General features: G+C 38.8%; 1 protein-coding gene across 2 annotated transcripts in view; it reads right to left on the bottom strand.

Annotated features, from left to right (window-relative positions):
• Positions 1–23,827, bottom strand: part of LOC145672965 (voltage-dependent calcium channel subunit alpha-2/delta-3-like) — a 166,409-nt gene that overhangs the window by 127,985 nt on the left and 14,597 nt on the right. For both annotated transcript variants that reach the window (XM_081742231.1, XM_081742232.1), the window contains exons 2-3: positions 18,330–18,411; positions 10,786–10,896 (exon numbers count right to left, since the gene is read on the bottom strand). In XM_081742231.1, coding sequence (XP_081598357.1) covers positions 10,786–10,896; positions 18,330–18,411 — 193 coding nt within the window. The remainder of the gene's footprint in view (positions 1–10,785; positions 10,897–18,329; positions 18,412–23,827) is intronic.

Below are 23,827 nucleotides of genomic sequence, written 5' to 3'. Positions count from 1 at the left end.
GGCTGATAGTATACGATAGTGTCGTGGATGGTGACACCTTTACATCGAAATTTGCTTGTCGTGTAAACATTATTTGGCATTAGTGTCTTCATCTTCGACGTACCTATGAGCAATTTACTGTATATTCGTGTATTGAAACTGGTGAAACAAATTTCAAAATGTTAAAAAAAAAAAGGCAAGGGTCGAGAAGCCTCAGGCAACTAACAACAGAGATATATTATGTTGTAAACTATTTGTCCTTGTCTTGTGAGCTTATTTGAATTTATTTTTAAGACCTTTAGGCAACTTTGGCCCACCCCGAATGGATGATGATGGGAAAATTAGTGGAATGAAGAAAGTGGTAGGATACTAGACAACTTCGAGAAAACACACACATTCGAAAAATGAAATGAAATGAAATGAAATCTTTGAGTTTTACGTCCCACATTTTTGCCGGTTAGGCTAAAGGAGACGGTGATGATGAGTAATGAATAAAATGATGGAATGAAGGACATGGGAGGAAACGGGAGAACCCCGAGAAAACCCACGCACATGGTGTTTGTCCACCACAAAGTTCACTTGGCGGGGGCTGGGATCGAACACGAGACCCCAAGCACCAGAGGTGAACGCTCTACCACTGAGCTACCGCGGCCCCCACACACATTCGATGTTTGTCCACCACAAAGCTCATATGGCACTAACCGAGATCGAACCGACTACCACATACACCAGAGGTGAAGGCTTCACGGTGTAGCTACCGTGACATTTCTTGTCTTTGTGTTCTGGGTAATACTTGTAACTTAGTTGTATCTTGATTAGCATGGTGCAGCCTGCTACATTTTACTTTCATTCCCATGGTATGCTGCTATATTTTTTACGAGACAAGACGAGACAAAACGAGACAAACGAGACGAGACGAGACGGGACGGGACAGAACCTCCCGAGACGAGACACGAGACGGGACGAACACATTTTTTCGAGACGAGACACGAGACGAGACATGCTTTCCACGAGACGGGACGAGACAGCCTGAAGTCTCGTCTCGTCTCGTCTCGTGGCAACACTAAATGTGACTAACATTTAATTTAAATCAAAATAAAAAGAGACTTATTTTGAACTTTTGCACCAAACGCTCTATTGCCCTTTATAATTTCAGGACAGTAGTAATTCAGCTAAAGAAATCAGAAAACTAAATTGTTATGTTAAAAAAAAAAATCCCAGATTGCAGATGCATGCCAGTCGATCGGTGTTCGTTTTTCATTAGATAGAAAGAGAAAATTAATAATCACTTGTGAGATTGTTATTTATATCATTGTGCTATAGAATGACAATTATTTATCAAATAATTCTTGTTCTATGTCAGAGGCGTTCTTTGAAGTCACTATGGTCACTATGATCACTATGGTCTTTGAAGTCACTATGGTGAAGTTACTATGGTCACGTAAATTGCTGAGACATTTGGTAATGAATGTGACATTTTGTATATTTTATAGAAAAACTTATCAGATTACTAACTTTGAATGCAATTAGGGATGCGCTCGAGTCGAGACATGTCTCGAATCTCGACTCGACTCGACTCGAATTCGAGTCGAGATTCGAGTCGAGACACACTTTGTAAAATTCGAGACGAGTCGAGACAAACGTATTTCTCGACTCGAATTTTCGAGTCGAGACTCGAGTCGAGTCGAGACAGCTGTTAAAAATCTCGACTCGACTCGAATGTCTCGAAAATTTTTCTATAATTTTTAATATTATTTTGAAGAAAGTGCTCGATCAGAAACACTCGGCACGAGAATTTCGGAAACTGCAGGCCTTGTCAGGTGTTCGAGGAGTGCTATGGTGATTGTCTTCAGCAAGTGGCGAAACCAAGGGGAAAAGACGTCCAAATGTCGACGGGTTGGGTGCCCCCACCTCATTACAGATGTGGAACGTCGTAGGCTGGGCAGACTGGTAAAACAGAACAGGCGACGAACTGCGTCGGAACTAAGATCAGAGTTTAATGCTGGGCAAAGTACAAGTGTGTCTGAACTAGTGTTGTCAAATTTCCGGAAATTTTGAACTTTTTTTTTAAAAAAAACTTTTTTTTCGATTTTCCGGAAAAATTGAAAAAAATAAATATGTTTGTATTAGGTTAATTTTACTAGTAATGATATATCTTTTTTTTTTTCAAACACGCGAAAAATTTAAGTTCAAAAATTTCAATATTGCGAATATTAAAAAATAGCACTCGAAAATAAAACTATTCCAATTATTATCTATATATTAAAATACTAGATTTACGCGTATATGTTTCTCCTCACAGAAAAGTTTATATTTTTGTCTCCTATCCTTTCAACAATGAGATCTCGAACCCACAAGTGCTAGAAACGTGCCGTTTTCATTTGTCGATTCCAAATTTTATGTAAATTGTCCAGTTCTAATTGAATATTTTTATATAAAAAAAACATGGCCATTAGTTCTTTATTACATTTATAGGGGTACACAAAAAGTACTGTGGGGCGCGGTGACTCAGTGGTAGGGCGTTCACTTCCGGTGCATGGGGTCCCTGGTTCGATTCCAGATCGCTCCGTGTGAGCTTTGTGGTGGACAAATACCATGCTCGTGGGTTTTCCCGGGGTTCTCCCGTTTCCTTCCACTTTCTTCATTCCACTATTTCATTCATTTCTCATAATCACCGTCTTCTTTAGCCTAACCGCCATAACCGTGGGACGTAAAACTAAAGATTTCATTTCACTAGAAGTACTGAAATTTCTGAAAAAGTAAAGCATCATACCCTACGAGTTATATATTCCAATATCACATAGTTGTATATAGGGGTTGTATATCTGTCAGGCGTTTGTTTCATGGCCAAATTATAATGAAAACGAAGAATAACCATTTCTCCAGTCTAAGATTAATCTTCATTGTTTGGAGAGTTTTTTTTCAATAAACACCGTTTATCACTGACATAATTAATTGTGTGTGTACTTTATTTACTTATTAAATAATGCATGCAAATGCATACATACACGATATGGGCATTCAGTAAATGGATACTTGAATATTTGAATTCAATTATCTATACAAGCCGGCTACGAGTCTTTTGTCCAAACTGCTCTTTGGGATGAGCTTCTTACCAGATGTGTAGCCTACCGAAGGACCACACATATGTTATCGAAACTATTGTGCTATTGTTTTTTTTTTTTTTTTTTTTTTTTTATGCTTTGGCAGAAAGTTCTGTAGATATCGCTGCCCGCCAGTGAAGACATATCTAGCATCTTGGTGCTAGATCTAGCATAATTCACTCCCATTTAGCATATAACATCTTGACTTTAGCATCTTGGCAAAATCTCATTCTTTCCTCTGGAGAACAGAAAAAGAACGAAAATTTAGATGCCTCACTGACCGTTGGGAATTATCCCTTAGTTGAAGCGATGGTTGGAGTAATAAAACCAGTTAGTATTTCCGCTGTTGTATTGTTGAATTCACAGAAATGTTCAAAAATAAGCAAAACGTGACTGTACAAGATGTTTACTTACCCATAGTTTTATTATTGTCAACTGAACCCTGAGTGTCTGGGATGTTTCAGTCCCTTCTCACTTTACAACTTGAGAGGGGAGGGGGTATGACCGCTATGTTTTGTATATATTTCTTAAAATGTTATCCATTCTTAAAGTATAAATTCCCCCTTCCTCCCCGGATTCTCTTTCCAATACAGAGAACCGACTCTTTAAATGAAGAAAGAACCCTGAACCCTCCCGAAAATGCAAAAATGAATGATGCGTACAAATAACAAATCTGTGGATGAATCAAATAATGCAGATACATGAGAAGATGATGACGAGGATAACAGTGCTTGATGCAGCGCAGTCCACCACATATAAATAGATTTGAAGGATTCATATTTGTGTATGTGTACGTGTGTATGTACTTGTTTCTGAGTATTTATATGCGCGTGTGTCTTGTAATTGTTATATTAATATCCACTGGATTAAGTGAAAGTATAAAATGGATTTGATGACTGCCAAATTAACGTCACCTTGGTAAGTCATTATTTTTTAATATTTAGTAATATTAAATTAGATTATAGTTTAGCGTCGTTTTCAGGAGCAAAGCTCTACAAGACGTGAACGTACAGTTTAACGTCGGATTTGAAACACATGAGCTCCTAACATGAATCAAACCTCGTTCGAAAAAGGCGCATACGCTAACCACATAGCAACGGGGAGCTCAACATTTAGTGATATGTATATTAAGTTGTAAAATTATATTCGTTTAATTTTCACTAATATAATCTTCACAATGTAAAGCATTCGCTAGGCACGTTATCTTGTTTAAAAACAAAAAGCCTATCTCTTATGTTTCCGTCTCGGGGTTGGACTGCGGGATGATAGAAATCCGAAAGAGATGTTTTTATTATATTTTGTACAGTCGATCTACTCCTTCATAATCTCCGTGTTTGACAACAATGAACCTCCCTGGCTCACGTATACGTAATATAACAAACCATGCACATTAAATGGAAGACTAATATAGCAAACATTGAAGATGCCCCCTAGAAAATTTTTTTCGACCGCCCATATCTGGAGGTACACAATTTCGCAACACAGTGGATACGATGTGGATGTATTCAAAGTCTACTGATTTACCCATAAAATTTAAATTTTATAACAATATTCTCAGTGAATACTAACCTGAGGAGAACTATTTTTTTTTAATTCGATCGCTAAAGGAGTTTTTTTTTTCACCAGGTCTCGGTAATCGTCTGGCACGAAAACTGAAGTTTCTACAAGTGTTTCTTCAGCAATTTTTTTTTTTTGAGAAAGGGGTCCTCCAGGAGCGTTATTTAGGGTGTAATTCCTGCGTTTGTTGTATACATACATAGATATACATAGATATAAATATAGATATACTGTGTATATATATAAAGATAAGTAGGAGCGGGTCTTTAAAATTATTTCGGAAAGATAATATGAAAATCTGGCATAATTTGCAAGAATCTTTCTAGTCTAATATAAATAAAATAAATAGTTTGTTTGTGTTTGTCTGTCTGTATGCAGCCTGGGAACCAGACGAGTGGACCGAGAGTTACCAAATTTTAGTCAGGGGTACTCTGGCCCAGGCCCCAGATCAAGACGAATCTTTTTTTTTTTTTTTCAAAATTCGAACCAGGGGGTCTCAGGGTGCGCTTAAAGGGTCATTTAAAAGTGGTAGAAAATGGCCGATATTACTGTCGAATTCATAGTTTTCGCGGTCGCTGAAATCAATGGTGAAACTCTGATCACATTAACTTACAAATTCACCCTATTCGGGCCGGTGGTAACCGGGGGGGGGGGGGGGTCGGATACCGAGACATGTAAAAGTAATCCAAAATGACCGATATTAGTGTCAAATCCATAGTTTTCGCGGTCACTAATATCGATGGTGACACTTCCATTTGCGATGATTTGCAAATTAAGCTATAATTGTATGCGGGCCGGGAAAAAATCTTTGTTTTGCGTCCCACGGTTATGCCGGTTAGGCTAAATGAGACGGTGATGATGAGAGATGAGTGAAAGGGTGGAATGAAGAAAGTGGGAGGAAACGGGAGAACCCCGAGAAAACCCACGCACACGGTGTTTGTACACCACAAAGTTCACTTGGCAGGGGCTGGGATCGAACCCGGGACCCGAAGCACCAGAGGTGAACGCTCTACCACTGAGCCACCAGGGCCCTCAATGAGGTTGGAAGCTGGTCAGTCATGGCGGGAGGTGGCCCATGCCATAGGAGTGGCACAGAGTGTGATTTCCCGATTGTGGAATCGATTTCAAACAACTGGAAATGTTCGAAGAAGACAAGGACAGGGCCGTCCACTAGCAACCAAAGCCAGAGACGATCGTTATCTCTTGTTAACAGCCCGTCGAAACCGACGTCAGAATACAACTCTGCTGCCGCGAGTCTTCCGAACAACAACAGGACGCACAGTATCTACTCAAACGGTCCGCAATCGCCTTCGAGAAGATGGTCTCTACGCACGTAGGCCTATGGTGTGTGTCCCATTAACTGCATGACACCGTGTTGATCAAAGAGCGTAGGCGGAGGATCATCGTGGGTGGGAACGCAATGAATGGGGCAATGTTTTGTTCTCTGACGAGTCTCGATTTAGTGTAGAGCCTGATAATCGACGTGTTTTCGTCTGGAGAGAGTGTGGAACACGACACAATCCCATGTTTGTGATAGAAACATCCCAGTATCATGGTGGTGTAGGCAGGAATCAGCATTGGTGGGCGTACTCAGCTCCACATCATCCAAAATGGCTCTTTGACGGCTCTCAGATATAGGGATGAGATCACGAAAACTCTTGTTCTTCGTTATGCTGGTGCCATTGGTGATTCGTTCCTTTTTATGGATGACAATACTCGTCCTCACACATCTCGGTTAGTGGATGAGATGCTGGATGCTGAGGGTATCGCTCGGATGAAGTGGCCAGCATGCTCTCCGGATCTCGTTCCAATTGAGCATGTCTGGATAATGCTTGGCAGACGAATTGCCGCTAGGCCAGTAAATCCAACAATCATTCCAGAGCTGGAAGTCGCTCTTCTGGATGAGTGGCACAACATCCCCCAAGAACTCATCGATAATCTGATTGAATCCATGCCACGCCGGTGCGAGGCCCAGTTGGCTATTCGAAGTGATCATATGACATATTAAGGAACAATCAGTGTTGTTGCCTTGCCTATTTGTGAGCAGTTCGAGAGGTGTACACATAACCGTCTTGTGTCATGAGCCATGTGAACAAGGTTTTCCGTGCCCCAACACCAGTATGTACCCCATTTTTCTAGTGTATCTTAAAGCATTCCTTCTTGTATGATAATATGAGTCAAACACAAGCTTATTCATACACTATCTTAAGGTCTTGTGTGATATTTCAGCTGAACCCCTAATTTTTTTGAGCATTATATACAGTATATATACAGTATATATATATATAGTGGCGGATCCAGGATATGATCAAGGGAGGGGCTAAACCATAGTTTGCAGTTTTATCCAGTGTAAAGCAGGATTGAAGCCCATTTTATGCAGTGTATACTTGAGTGTGAAGGGGGAGGCTATAGCCCCCTTGGATCCGCCTCTGTGTATATATATATACATGATCGAAAATGGCCTCGAATCCATACTCGCTGAGATGAGCAGAAGATGCCGTTTAAATCCACAAATTCAGCCCCATTAGTACTCTAAGGAGGATGGTGACATGTAAAGATAATTGAAAATTATCGATATTAATGTCAAATTCATAGTTTTGGGGCTCCACAAGTTCATTGGTGACAGTTTTGGTGCCCTTTGTGTCCAAAAATGAAACGTATTCTCCCCGTGCGAAGAACGGATATTCTGCTAGTCTGTAATAACTAACGGAAGTTTCATTTAATATATTTCTCGCTGCTCAAATTTACTCACTTGTGCGGTATATGTGTGTAAAGTAGAATTAAAACCTGTTGCTCTAAGTATTTTTCCGTTAGCGAAATACATTGTATATACAGTAGGACGTCGATAATCCTAACGTCAAAAATCCGAACGCGGTCCCTAGAAGCTTTTTACATTTTGTCTTAACCCTAGCGATAAACAAACAATAGCGTGTCCATCGACGTTATCTGAAGTCAGTGGTTTTACAGAAGCTCTTTATATGTAATTGTTTATCATGTATTTTTATTTTTATTTTTTCTTAGGCCTATAAGTTTTAAGCGTGACTTACAAGAACAGTGTTATTTAGAGTACAAGCAGGTTCTTCAGAAACATTAAATGTAAGTAGCCTTACGTGCGGTATTGTAATTACTGTATGTACTGAATAACCACTGTATCGATAGAAGAACATACCGTACAGTACATATAAGCCTAAATGGCATTTTCATGGTCATTTTCGAAAATCCGAACAATTTGAAAATTCGAATACCTGTGGTCCCAATTAGTTCGGATTTTCCACTTTCCACTGTATATGTTGCAGACATGTTGCAGCAAGGAAGATCACTAGCATCAGGCCAAGAAATAGTTTTTAAACTACATTTTCCTGTTTTTGCCAATATTTCCGAACAAATGATTTTTTCTAATTTTTTCAAAATTTCCGGAATTTTACATAGAACAATGAAGATATCTCTATGAAATATATGTTTGATTTAACATATTAACTAAAATGATTCTGTGATAACAAAAATGATGATTCTGATAATACCCAAATTTTCCGTTTTTTCCCCAGCTCGGGAAAACAGTAAAAAAACTTTTTTTTACCCAAAATTTCCGTTTTTATCACAGGCCTTCACAACACTAGTCTGAACACACAGTGCACCGAACACTCCTAACGATGGCAAATGTTAACACCGCGACATCGGCAACTATAACTGAAATGAACACGTGACCATCGCCACTAGACCTTGGCACAATGTCAGAGCGTTGCATTGTCTGATGAATCCCGATATCTTCTTCATCATGACGATATGAGGTTGCGAATACGTCGTGTTCAAAGGGCACAGCTCCTTGACATCTGTACTGCGGGACGGAGACAAACTGGCTGTGGCTTAATTATTATCTAGGGAACATTCAGGTGAGCATCCATGTGTCCAGTGGAGCTCGAGCAAAGCACCATGACGGTCGAGGTGTCGCACGCTGCTTGCAGACTACGTACACCCCCTTCATGACGGCCATGTTTTCCATCGGTAGTGGAATTTTTCGACAAAATAATGCACCATGTCACAAGGCCAGGAGTGTGATGGAGTGGTTCGAGGAACACAGGAGCGAGTTTCAAGTGATGTGCCGGCCCCCAAACTCTCCGGATCTGAACCCAATCGATCACATCTGGGATATGATTGAACGTAACGTGAGGGTGCATCACCCCCTCCCGGGATTTACGGGAATTAGATGACCAGTGTGTGCATATGTGGTGCCAACTCTCTCCAGCGACCCACCGAGGAACATTGCGACCATGCCAAGACGCGTTGGCGTTGTTATTCGTGCCAAAAGTTGGACATACTAACAATTAGGTAGATAGTCATAACGGTCTGGCTGATGTGTGTGTATATTTTAACTCGTATATTTTGTCTCGACTCGAATTTCGAGACGTCTCGACTCGAATTCGAGTCGAGTCGAGATAGAGACTGTCGAGTCGAGACACGAGTCGAGACAGCACCATATTTTCGAGTCGAGTCACGAGTCGAGACAACATTTTCTCGAGACGAGTCGAGACAGGCTTAAATCTCGACTCGACTCGACTCGAATGCATCCCTAAATGCAATCTGTTTAATTACTTTAAAAACTACAGGTCAGCGCTTCAGAATATACAAAGTATATTTTTTTTAGCAACATAAACAGTCCTGAAACATTGGTAACTTACGTGACACATATTAAACCTACTTACGCATTCATCTACATGTTTTCTTCCACAAGATCAAAAACGCATAACGACCATCGGCACTACTGATTATACTGAAGCATGAAACATTCAGAGAACAAAACTAACCATGTCATCAGGGCTGGTTCCGGGATTTTCTGAGGGGGGAGTGCACCAAATAATACTGCCAGTACATTTGAATTAAATTTGAATTTTTCAATGCCTTTAGGCATCTGTGGTATGAAAGAGGAATTGCCCTGGGAATGCTAAGTGTCTGCTCTCGATGAATCCTTTTCCTTCAACCTTCAGAAAATTGACAGAAATTATTGATTTTGCAAAACTCACTGCTAGCTTTTCAATTTAGGTAGTGTATATTTATAACAAAGTGGGGGGTACACGTGCACCTTTGCACCCCCCCTAAATCCGGCCCTGCTTGTCACGCTGTATTTTGAATTCTGCCATGTGTTGGAAATTCATAGACCAGAGAGTGACTTAAGTGACAGACAATTACAGGACAAAAATTTCTTTAAAAAAAATAACAAAGATACTCACTAAAAAAGAAAGTTTACATTTTTCATTTCTATAAAAACTTCTGATTACGATCGTAATGATTTTGTTTTGCATCTCATATTTGTGAATGTAGAATAACTACTTCAAAATTTGAAAATGCTGTCGGGAAAGGTAAATTGTGTGACAAAATTAGTAATTTTTATATTATTTCAAATAACTCTGAGATATATTTCTCTGCTAATTCTGGTCCAAGGATTAGCAGCAGCTATTCTGTCTCCCTTGAAAATATAAACTGGATAAATTAAATTTTGAACATCCTCTGCAGTTGGACATGGCGTGCCAGAGTTAGTGAAAATGGCCCAAATATATTACATACACAATTAATTATAATGTCAGTGATATATGCTGTTCATTGGGCAAAACATTCCAAACAATAAAGATTCATCTTAGACTGGAGAAATGGTTACCCTTCGTTTTTCATTATCATTTGGCCATGAAACAAACGCCTGAGATATATACAACCCCTGTATACAAACTTTGTGGTGTTGGAATGTATAACTTGTAGGATATGATGCTTTACTTATTCAAAATGTCAACACTTCCAGTATACCTCTAAAAATGTAATAAAGATATAACGGCCATGTTTTTAAATATTCAATTAGAACTGGACATTCTACACAAAATTTGGAAACGACCAGTGAAAACGGCACGTTTCTAGCACTTCTCATTGTCAAAAGGATTGGAGGCAAACAAACTTTTCTTTGGGGACAAACATATAAACCTAATATTTTAATATATAAATATTCCTTGATAGGTTTATGACATTTCCATTTGAATCAATAACAAACTAATAAACATTCAGCAAAACTTCAAAATAAACAAAAAAAAAAAGTTAATTAGTACTCGTATGCCTCAATTTGCCTTATAATCTTATGAACATTTTCCTTTTTCCACACACTTACTTCTACAGCCTTTCGTTTCATGTCTAACATGCTCCCAACATCTCTTGCTATGTCGTCTACAAGATCATACACGTTCTTCTGTTCAACTGGGACTTCGAGTTCTTCGTATAACTGAAAAATAGAAGTGAATATAATTATTCATAATTTTAAAAGTAGTTGTTATAATGTACTTATTAAACATACTAAGGAGCAGGCCCGCAACCAGAGGGGAACTACGAGGGCCTGGCCCCCCTAAACTTTTCGTGGCCCCTTCTGACCTTAACACAAAATGCTATTATTAATACAAAAAACACAATTTAGCTATTTGTAAGATAATTTTTAATAACTTGCCCCCTAACATATGCATGGCCCCCCAAACCTCTGTGGCTGGTTGCGGGCCTGCTGAGGAGGAATATTTCACTATTGAAATATCCGATTATCATATACTAATTAGGCTGGAACATTCTTAACAAGCGATTCAGTAAGGTGATTGTTTCCTAGGGTTAGTTTTCATATGAAGCGCCTATATACTGAACAAGAAAAATCTACAAGATGTTTGGAAAAATCTTTGGAAAATGAATCTCACAAGAAATCATTAGGGTCTCTCTCTATATATTCAAATTCGCCATTTCAGACTTAAAACCTGCCAATAATTGGTCTGAACTTCAAAATAAAGGGACATAACACAGGAACTTAACGTAGAATGAGGATCTGGCAAAAGGATAGTGATCGTTTTGAGTCTACATTCTATTAAAAGACCAGTGAACGTGTAATAAGGGCGTCAATAGGGTTAATCTCAAAGCATAGAGGAAAAAAAAACTGTTCTAGAAACGAAAACTAATAGACCAAGAACTGAAAACTGACACATATTTCATATCCACGGGTATCTTACTGGAATGCAGATTTAAAATAATTAATATGTTCTTTTACTCGACATTTCATTCTTGACTAATGATCCTTTTCATATTGCTCCGACAATTTTTTTTTTTTTTTTTTTTTTTTTTTGAGAGGCAAGGATAAAACTCTGAAATGATTTTTTCCGAACACACTGTATACACATCCTTTACCTCTATTTGAAAGTATTGGAGATACTTTGTCCACAACTGCTCTCGCCAGCGGTGCTCATCACCCCGATGCATTTGGACGCAATCCTCCCAAATTTGTAATTCCTTCCCCCTTCCAAAGAAAAATAATTAAAAAAAGCCAGAGTTGACATAACAAAGATATCTTGCCTTGTGGACTAATTTTATTCAATGTCGAAATTTTCTTTTAGAGTTCTTAAAAGCATAATCATACATAATATAATTGAAGTTAGATTGTGTCATTTTGAATGAAAAATTATATCCTTCCTCCCCTTCCCCCCAAAAAAAGTTACGGCCACAACCTGGGCCCGAAACCCGCATATGGGTATCCTTGATTCTCACCATACTACTACCAGGGCATATGTGAATTGTGGGTCACAACACTTACTAGAAAACTTGAAGATATTTGTCTGTTGCACAAAAATCCCACTGCCACTAGAATAGCTACGCATATAGTTAATATTTCTTTCAGTGGCAGCAGTGGGGTACGCATGGAAGATTCAAAGTTTCGACTTTCTTTGAGCAAAATATTACGTAAAGGTAATATTATGTAAATATTATGTAAAGGTAATATTATGTAAATATTATGTAAAGGTAATTTACCCTCGTATATGAAGTTGCGATTTTGAACCCTCCTTCACGAAATTCTGCATACGCCACTAATTGACAGTACAATCAACCACTCACAATAGGAAGGACACATGTCTGACACTTTTTTCTGTATCCTGGAATTGCAGGAAACAGCTTCTGGAATATAGACTGTGGACCAAATAATAAACGATATGGAGAAAAATCTAGAAGGAAATGAGAAGTCTGGCTCAGGATATGGTCGTGTAAAAAGCCAGATTGCTGACAAAAAAAAAAAAAAAAAAAAAAAAAGCGATTTAATTGTTCATTAGTCCAACAGTCAGCACATGTGCCTTTGAATCTATTGGAAAGCAGAAGTTTCGCTGTTGACCCAGTGTCTTGCGGTATTTGTGCTAAGAGGTATTTAATTCTTGCCTGGAAAGCCAGAATAATGCGATGGAGCTGATGTAGACCAGACATTACTTAACTTATGCTGCCTTGCCATAATGGCCTTTGTAGACTGTGAAGTCATGGAGTTTAGTTTAGTGGCCTAGTACTTAGCAAGTGTTTTCTTACTACAGTGGCTTACAGAAGGGGGTTTTGGAGTTTTAATCCGCCCTTAAGCAAGATATGTAAACCATACCACACCATATTATATATATATATATATATATATATATATATATATATATATATATATATATATATATATATATATATATATATATTAGGGTGGTCCTTATTTATATGGGCAAAAATAAATTTAGGAATTTCCTTGGACTCACCCCCTAAAATGGTTCCATATGGGACAAAATTAATCCAGGAGAAAAATTAGATCCATTGAATAATTTTAAATGGTGCCCCAACCGACCTAACATTTTGAATGCGTTTACAATACATAGTATATGGGGAAAAGCTGGAATAAACTCTTGTAATTTACAAACGGCTTAAGGGAATGGAAAGATATCTTGGATAATGGAACTAGAGGAAATGACCAACCTAATTTTGTATAGCATTATTATGGCGGCCATCTTGAAGTCCGCCATCTTGGATTCAGGTCAAAATTTTCAAATAGAAAGAGGGTCATGTTACATATCATTTTGAGGTGGCTTTTTCCCAGAAGCACAAATCTCGTATTATTTTCAAGCTACCAATAATCTTGTAAGAGTTATTACGTGTGAAAAACGAAATGCTTCGATGTAATGTTATTTTATTGTAGTCATGGACCACAGATTTGTAAGAATTTTGGAAGTATTTTACATAAACTGGAAACAAACTGCTAGAGAAAGTTAAATCTGTTTCCCCATGAACTACCAATAAGTTTTTCCATCAAGATGATTCATAGACTATTATGAGGAAAAAGAAAAAATATAACATGGGAGAAATTGAAATATCCCTTATTTATGTAGTACTGTAGCTTTGGGGTAAGTTTTCAATAAGTTTTCAATCTTATATACTACACAGTTCACTTTGTCACATCTAGGAAAAGATTATCTATGAGAATTCACTATGTGCAAAAGAAACTGTTTCTGATACTCATTTTTCGTAAAAACGATGTTGTAATCTTCTGTTAGTTTCACTCCCCTTTCTGCTGCATCGTTTATTACGGAGATGAATTTAACTATTGTCTTTCCTTGAAGATAGTCATTGTTATCTGACCATGAAATCGGATCACACTCAAGAAACCCTTTGGGTATTTTAAATCTCACGAGAAAAAATTGTTTGTTGTATCAAAATTACTGATTTCTCTTTTCGCAAGAATTTTTATGATATTATCCTTGCGTCAAGCCTCTTTGCTGCTTCACGGTCTCTCCTTTCAGTTTTAATTCTTTCAACAATTTTTGTTTTTCCACTATGTTAACTTCATCATCAAAAAACTCCAATGCTACGTATTCCTCCTTCAAGTACCAGAGATGCGGAGAAAATTTAGAAAGAGAAACTTCAGATAATTCATTATCTATTTCCCTATAACTGCACAAAGCTTTCAAAAATTGCAGGTCTTCTAATGGTGAATGGGATACTTGATCACATTTAAATCAAACTTTGACATATAGTCGTATCAGAAAAATTCATGCATTCCGAAGACCCGTTTCTATTTGCTTCGTTAAACGAAAATGTTGGCGAAAGAGAAATATTTTTAAACAGTATATTGCTTTTCCCATCTACCTTACATGGTGAATTGCTCCAGGCAAACGAAAGAAAACTCTTGGAGGAGGTGTGCCATCCAAGAATGTCAGTTCTAAAAATTTACTGTAATCTTCTCTGCGGTGTCCTGCTTCTACAAGTTTGATAGCAACATTCAATACTTCATTTCTTACATCTGAAATGTTCCTTACGTCATTATCATCATCAATTCTGGAATAAAGTTAGTACAATCTATTTTAGACCAATCGTTCTGAAAATGCTTAAATAGGGAAACGTCCGGTCCAGATGCAAACGAAACATAAAAACTTGTCAAATACACATTTTAAAACCAATTCATAAATGTAGTGTCTACAAGGAAGGTATAGAAGATCATTTTGGAGCATCTGTTCTAGCAGAATGAAAGCATCGTTCACATGACACATATTGCAGGGAATAGTTTGACAACAAACTGCCTGCACGAACTTTACCAAGTTCCATTCTTCAAGCTAATAAACTGTAGTAGAAATAATATGTTCGTTCTCCTCTTCATGATGACAAACTGAGAACACCAATTAGCCTCTCATGAGCATCTCCTGTAATAAATTTGATAACCCGTCGATAGTCTCTCTACCAGTCAAATTCGGCAGTACTTTTCCGTATCATTGCACAACTAACGCACTTGATGCACTCCGAAATTGTTTTTGTGGTCTTATGCAACTTCGCTACGGATTTTCTCTCAGCATCGATGCATATTTATTACTAGTTCCTTTACATTATGGCCTAATGTTTCTGCCGTCGCTGTCAGAATATGTATTCTCGTTCTATCAGTGGACTTGTCGATCAAGAGCAGCAACTTGTCTTGGAGTTTTAAAATTAGTTTTTCCCCTTTTACATCTCTTGCAGGGTCCGGGCGCACACAGGCACATATTTACATTTTATCTTACATACTCAACTGGGTTTTAATCTTCATTTCTTGAAATGCTTACCTCCGTGTATTTTGGTGTAAAATTCATACAAATCATTTTCAGAAGTGCAGTTTTCTTTTGCGTTCCTCTTTCTAATGAAGCCGCGCATATCCCTCTTGTTCTTTTCGAGCCAAACTCATGTCTTTGCATTTAGTTGTGTAAGAGTTATTACTTGTGAAAAAGAGAAATATTTTCACTGGTAATAATTCTTAGACGACTAAAGCTATCTTTAAAACAGTGCCAGATTTGTGCTTCTGGTGAGACGCCACCTCAAAACGATATGTCACATGACCCTCTTCCTATTTGAAAATGTTGATCTGAATCCGAGATGGCGGACTTTAAGATGGCCGCTGTGACAATACTATACAACATTAGGTGTGTTTTTTCCTCTAGCTCCATTATCCAGGGTATTTTTGCGTTCCCTTAAGCCGTTTCTAAATTACAAGATTTTATTCCAGATTTTTCTCATATATTATGTACTGTAATCGGATTCAAAATTTTAGGTCGCTTGGGGCACCATTTAATATTATTCATGAAGTTAATTTTTCTCCTTCCTTAATTTAGTCCCATATGGAACCATTTTAGGGGGTGAGTCCAAAGAAATTAGGAAATCAAAAATTAAGGACCACCTTAATATATATATATATATATATATATATATATATATATATATATATATATACCAACACCTTAAATTAGGCGAACTTAGGAGCTTAACTCGCAAACGAACTTTTGCATACGTCACTGCTTACGTGTATACAAGGCTTGATCAGAAAAAGATCGAATAGAGCACGTAACACTCAATCTAGTGAATGGTAGAACGCACTCCTGTGTAGTTATGAAATTATCTCAGATCACAGCAAAGAAGATATCTGGAGATTTGTGCTTACATAATTTACCCTCTTTAGGACTTACACTACGACTAGGATTTATTGTCTAGGTTGTTAAACGTAACAAAGAATTACAAAAAGAAAACGGACAAGAAGGGTAGAATATGTGGAGAGTGAATTAGAGTGGATCAGCTTTTAGGATAGGACCTCAAGCAGAATGCCTGGGACACTGACTACCGGCAACCCTGGAAACCACAACGCCGCTTGATCCATCATTCAAATGGCAGCAATTGAGCTATGACTATCAAAGTGAACATGAGGAAATATTGCAATTTTGCAGTTAGAGTCTCAGTGGGATTCACTGTGATTGGCTCATTACTCGCCTCGAAAGCTTTTAGAAGCATTTACAATGTTCAGTACGATTTTTTTTTTTTTTTGATTTTGAAACGAAATTTCACACATACACGTTGTTCTTTCAACTTCTTAATTTTTACTGAGTCTAAAATTGCAAGTTAGTCACTGTAAGCCCAGCTCATTATCTTAATAATTGAAAGAGAGCCCATGGGAGCACTAGCCTTATAAATAGATACAGAGCCAAAGTCCGAGTCTGAATGAGCGCGAGCGCCAATAGTTAGCGTGAAGTCTAAATGAGCCCCGTTGGTCAATGAATGCAAGTACGAGTGAAATGAATCCGAGTGCTAGCCCAATGAGATTAATGAGCGCGAGCATTATAGAGAATAGCAAGCCTGAGCTTGATCTGACACATCATCATCATTTAACAAAAAATTACTCTACGCTAGGCAGAGAGGGACCTCCAGCATGTATCTGCTATTTTGTCCGTGGCTTGTATTTGGAGAGTAATTTAGGAAAGAAGTCAGAGTAGTTGGGAAGTTCTGTCTGAGTATGGGGTAGAAGTCGTGTGATTGCCGAAGTCTGGTGGCTCTGCTTGTTGGTAGGTTGTCCATAGGTTGTAGTGATTGCTGCTAATCTTGAAATTCTTCTTTCTTGTGGAGATACATTAGTGTCATCCGTGAAGAGTAAGACCTAATGATTTACGTACTTGCAAAACTTTGTGTGAGTGATGGTTTAAGTGGTAAACATGAATTGAGTGATGGTTATGGATGTTTTTCTTCATTGTACTACCTATGTGGATGGTGAGTGGTTGATCGAGCCTCACTGAATTTAGTTAGCGCGGGACCCAATGAGTATAATGAACTTGAGCTCCCACCCGGGCTCACTGTCCTCAATGTGGCTTGCATGGACTCTGGCTCGGTACCCAATTAGAGGATTAGCGTTGCCAACGGGCTCACGAGTTTGAATATCTCTGGAACACTTGCAGTGACCGGGTGGCAATTTTAGATTCATTGAAAATGAATAAGTTGGAAGAACAACGAGAATTTGTAAACTTTTGCTTCAAAACTCGAAAATAATTGCTACTAAAATATGAGAAATGCTTCAAAAAGCCTTCAAGTATAAGTAATGAACCAATCATAGTATTTTGAGATATACAGTATTTACCAAACGGTAGAAATATTTCCTGAAGATCTCCGAACTGGACGACTTTCCACGTCAATAGATAATGTGGTACGTGACTCGATCAGCTGGAGCTGTCATTTGACTATCAGAAAAACTGAAAATGTTATCCTCATTAGTCGATCCTTATGGGGACCGTTATACCTCCTCAACAACAGTAGTCTCCAAACTTGACTCTAGCAGATTTCTTTTTATTTTCTACCTGAAGTCCACCTTGAAAAGATGCCGTTTATACACACTTGATATAATAAAGAAAAGAAATCGATCCAGGAGTTGCTCGCCATTCTAAAAAAAAAAAAAAAAAAAAAGCGTTCTGAGGTTGAGAGAAACGTTTGGGAACGTGTTTCTTGTGATGAGAACTACCGCCGACCAACTTATCAAAATAAAATTGTTTTGCTCTACAACTGTTCGGATTTTTTAAAAATATGCTTCAGATTGTAGTCCTGCAGTCTCTAAGTACTTACGCTTTTCATTCTTTCCGCATTTGTGATGTTCTGGCTGAGATTCCATAATTCCTCTCCTATCTCTTCAGCCCAAAATTTAACCCTGAAACAACAAACAGTGTAAATTATAAGAATAAAATAAAATTTAAACAATAAGTTTCCTTTTAATATTTTATAGCGGCTTTGTAGTACACTTGCAACATCTCTGTGTCACAGTGTGTGGAATATTCTATATCTTGAGAACGAAAGGAGTTATTCCTAAACTGTTTTCGAGTTTCAAGTTACCATTCTCAGTATCAGGGGCACATTTTCCTCCGAAGTTCTAGAACTCCTCCCTCAAAATTTTGAAGACAAATGTGTAGCGTGTAAGTAATGAATATGATGTACCAGCTACAATTTTACAGTGGCCAAGCGTACTATGAGGCTCAGAGGCCGGGCCTACCCTGTTTTCTACCATATATTTTCTTTAACGTTGATTTCTTATAAAATAAAGTCAATACTTCAACATTTTTGTTTTTCGGTAACAAAATAATAGGTCGGAAACACTCGGAGGCTCTTGCATGTGAGCCTCACCAGCTCTTTTAAAAAAAGAGCCTCACCAGCTCTTTTAAAAAAAGAGCCTCACCAGCTCTTTTAGACAGGTTTACGGGCTATGCTGCTCACGGAGCGAAGTTATTATCGCTGGGGATTGCACGTATTGTTGAGAAGGCGCAATGGCTAGCCTCTGGGAATTTAGTTTTAGCGTTGAAGGCATCTTTCAATGCTAAAATGTTATAAAATGATTTCTTTAGCACAGATTGCAAAGTTTCTGTGTAGTATTATGCATTTCTATTAGTGATACACTGCATAGATTCCAGAGGGTCACCGTGAAATTACAAAGTGTCAACATAGATTTATCAATAGTACATGATTTATTTGAATCAGTTGTGAACTTTATAACTTCCCTTCGTGACATGTTCGACTCTTATGAGCAAAAATCCACGGAGAAAACTGATATGGATTACGAGTGTAATTATAAAAAGTTTAAAAAACATAACATTCAAGTCGATGAAGTAAGAGACTGAGGTTGTACTAACAGAGAAAATTTAAAGTTGAGGTGTTTCTTCCTATTCTTGATAAATTGCACGTTGAATTAATTAGAAGAAAGGAAAGCGATAAAATAATGTCTGACAACTTCATGGTTTCTAGTAAGTTTCTGCAAAGTTGTTCTTGTGTCATTTCTGAACGCGCAGCCAACCTTTAGCCTGCATATGAAACTGATCTAGAATCAACATTTCCAAACAATATGATGTTTTCTTTTTAGGTTTTACATTTATATGAATTTTTGCGTACAATATCCTAGACTCGCTAGTTAATCATTATGATTTCATTTAGTTTTAGTATAGATTAACACATTCTCTGTTCTTAGAAATACTCTATGTATATGTATGTATGTTTGTATGTGTATGTATACATGTTTTCTCATATGTATACATGTATATATATATGTATATATATATATATATATATATATATATATATATATATATATATATATGTGTGTGTGTGTGTATGTTTGTATGAATCTATATATGTGTATGTGTGTCTGTGCGTGTATGTATGTATGTGCATGTGAATGTATGTATTTATATTATTATTGGATTATGAAATCCCATGTTAATGGAGATAACTTGTAAAGAAGGTATGGAATTTTCTCCTTTTCTTTTCTCTTATTGTAACTTTTATTTACTTATTTTGTTTCAATCTATGTATTTTTGTTCTATTTACGAAATTTTTATATTTTACTTCTTGTAAGCCTATTGTAATTGGGGCTTATGCCCTGTAATAGGTGCAAAATAAATAAATAAATAAATAAATAAAATAAATGTGTGCATTTTGCGGGACTTCTGAAAACCAGATAAATCTGTAACTCACCAGCAGAAATGTTAGCATTTATACGGGAAGAAAAGTTGCAGTCTGTGTTTCCAAATGTGGAGATTACATTAAGAATATTTTTGTGTACTGCTGTAACAAACCGTTCAGATGAACGTTCGTTGAGTTCAGGTGATTTTAGTTCAGCGTTCCTTTCAGCAGCGAGGCCATATGAGACGTGGACCAACTGATTAACGTGGAATCCGAACCACATGAACTCCCGCTGGAAATCGAACCCGGGTCTCCCACGCCAAAGGCGCGTACGCTAACCGCTTAGCCATGAGGGAGCTCAGCTGATCGTTCGTTTTCGGCTCTAAAAAGGCTGAAGACTTATCTCCGTTCAACCATGTATAATTAAATACTGAACGAGTTATCTATTGTACACATCGAAGCAGACATCTTGACTGGTAGACACATCAACTTTGAAGAATTTATACAAGAGTTCGCAGCAACCAAAGTGAAGTGGAAGCTGCTTCATTTATGACTGTACAACGATAACATCATATATACTTGGGCAGAGAGTGCTTTAATGCATGCACTGTCCCAAGAAAAGAAGAAAAAGAAAAGGTATAGTTGATAATGTATTACTTACTTGTTTATACAGATACTTAAGAAGGAAAAGCTGAAATGGAGATGGAAAATAAACGTTTCCTGTTTCAAAAGGTGAGGTTTGATTAATTAAATGATACGAACCAGGTAAATAAAACGAACATTAGCAATTGTTTTCAAGCACTCTCTGCCCAAGTATATATGATGTTATCGTTGTAACTGGTGGGTGGTGAGTTTAATTTCTCAATACATTACATAATTTTAGGTATAGTACATAGGGTCTAGATAAAATGAATTGTTTGTACTACGCCTATTACTTTTATTATTGATTCTAACACAAACAGGTGGTTAGGGCAACTCACTCTCCATTTGGATTTGTGTGTTAAAATACTGGTAGTTGAAGTGACACACATCCTGTGTTAAATTAACACAAGTGTAGAATGTTCGGTGTTGTTTTTTACGTGATTGCCAAATATGCTGGCCATCTAATTATAAAGGCTTATGTACTGAAGCTACAGTCAAACACAGTAGAAAGAAATACTTAAACAAATCCAGGTATTCGCAAAGTTTCAACGTGCAAACCGCGTGATGTTTTCTCTATTGTTTTACATAATGTTTCTGAAGAAATATGTCAACAGCGAAAAACAACACCGTATTACTGTGTCACTTCTACACTGCACTAGAGCTCACCACTGAACACCGGGGACTGTGTTTCAAAAATGGCGGAAAACCAGTAGAAACACGATTAAGAGGTAAACATACTGTAAGGATATAGGTGAGAGTTTCCTATCATTCTTGAACAAGTTGTTGGTGAATGTTGTGTTTCGAACCATCAAGAAATACTTCACAATAAGCGTTATGAAGAACGACAAAAAGTTTATGAAGATTTTTCTCTATGTTCTGTAGTTTACTATTCTTATTTTAAAAGTAGAATCTTCGGTAATCGTAAACATGCACACCACAAGCTTTTCCAACACAGAAAAATGGTTCCTTTAACACCGCACACGGAGTTATTTCAACACCGAAATAGATGTCGTAGTAGCACAGAATTGGAGTCGGACTAACACCATAAATGGTGTGAATCCGGTAGTGTGACCTTGAATTTTAACACAGGGAGTATTGAATTAACACCAAAACGATGTTACTTATACGACTTTGACCTTGAATTATGACACAGATTGTGTGTTGAAATAATAAGAAAATGATGTTGAAATAACACACGGACTGTGTTATTGTTCGCTAGTGGTCTACTATGCCACGCTTAATTGCATGCATGGGGAGCATGCCCGCGACCATTCGGTTTATTTAATGGACGGGTTCCGCAAGAATGTAATGCACCCCGCCCATAGTTCCTCAATACGCTATATATTCTCGTGCACGAAGTGCACCGTCAGAATTTGTCCCCTAATTCTGACTCACCTAAGCGATGTAACCCCCATTCTCTGACGGAGTGGGATACGCCCACTACGCGGCCAGACCGAAGTCCTGAGTGCCTACCAGTTAACCTACTGGTTGAGGCAGACTGCTAGCCAGTCAGCCCTACCATGCTCTGCAGGCATGGCGCCCGAGCGTTTCAAGGCAAGCTCACCTCCCCATACGCCCACCGTTACGCCAGATTCCTGGGGTTAGCTCCCGCATGGTACCGAATCCCATGGTATGACCACAGCCCCGCAGAGTCCAACCCAAATCCGGGGCCCCAGGCTATGCCCAAGGGGGGCTTGTTCAATCCCGTCCCTGCCTGCCTCTATCGTTCAACTGGCAACCGCCTTGTCGTGTAGAGGTACCACGCACACGTCGAGATACTCCCGTATCTCATCCCGGACCCAATGGTACGTGTTAAGTCACCATTTGAGTTTGGTGCCGGCCCATATCCCACAAAGTTTCCTCCCTTTAGTAGGATCAGAACCGTTACCCAGATTTCTGGGATTGGTCCCTCCCCCACCTTCGTTTGGTCCCCCCACAGGCTGGACTCCCCCCCCCGGTAGGGTCGCCCAAGCAATACGGGACTTCCTCTAGTTAGGGTAGAGGTACACCGTACATTACCAGACCCAATGGCTGATGTAGACTGTCTACCTTTAAAGACAATTGCCATTTAGGAGCGGCGGCTCCCCTGGTAGGGTCGTGTGCTCCTGCACCCAGTGAATATATAAGCCTGGGACGAAGGAGCGACCCACTTCCTCAGCACTCCTGAGGTGCGAGTATGCGTTAGGATACTAAGTATCCTATCCCGGACCCAAGAGAACGCATAGCACTCTCTTTGAGGATAACCTACATCATCATCCCGGTAGGGCACTGGATCTGCCCACACTCTTGGATACACCAGGTACCCATTCTTTCATACGTGTTGGGGCACGATAGCCTTATCTCCCGGACCCAAGGGCACGGCCTAGTTGCCCATTTCGGAGGATACCCGAGGGCTTAGCTCACCTCCGCCGGTAGGTACGGCAGTCGAGACCACCTACCTCACTGAGGACGTGATGAGGTCACACGTACTCTCCCAGATCCAATGGCACGTGTTAGTCGCCCATTTCGTAGGATAGCCGAAGCCTCACCTCCGCTGGTAGGTTGTTATCCTGATTTGCACCGACAACTAAATAGATCGTTCCCAGCTTTTAGTACAGGATAGACAAGAGTGAAGCGTGTTTCCACACTGCTCCCGAAACCCTATCTCCCCCTGGGGGTTACCTTGCCACCACAAGGCATGTGACCAGGGCATACTCAGGGGGTCCCTTCCCCTTTCTCAACACGGGCTTGGGGTCCCAGGTTCGATCCCAGCCCCCGCCAAGTGAACTTTGTGGTGGACAAACACCGCGTGCGTGGGTTTTCTCGGGGTTCTCCCGTTTCCTCCCACTTTCTTCATTCCACCATTTTCATTCATTACTCATCATCACCGTCTCCTTTAGCCTAACCGGCATAACCATAGGACGTAAAACTCAAAGATTTCATTTCATTTCATTTTTTCAACACGGGCTTGGGGCCGTCCACGGCGGGACTGTGTTATATTAATACTTGACATGGTATAATATTAACACAAAATAATTAACACACTGCACATTGTG

Source organism: Thermobia domestica, chromosome 16 (genome assembly GCF_964235325.1).
Source record: "Thermobia domestica chromosome 16, izTheDome1.hap1.1, whole genome shotgun sequence".
NCBI classification, from domain to species: domain Eukaryota; kingdom Metazoa; phylum Arthropoda; class Insecta; order Zygentoma; family Lepismatidae; genus Thermobia; species Thermobia domestica.
This window is presented reverse-complemented; position numbering and strand designations above follow the sequence as displayed.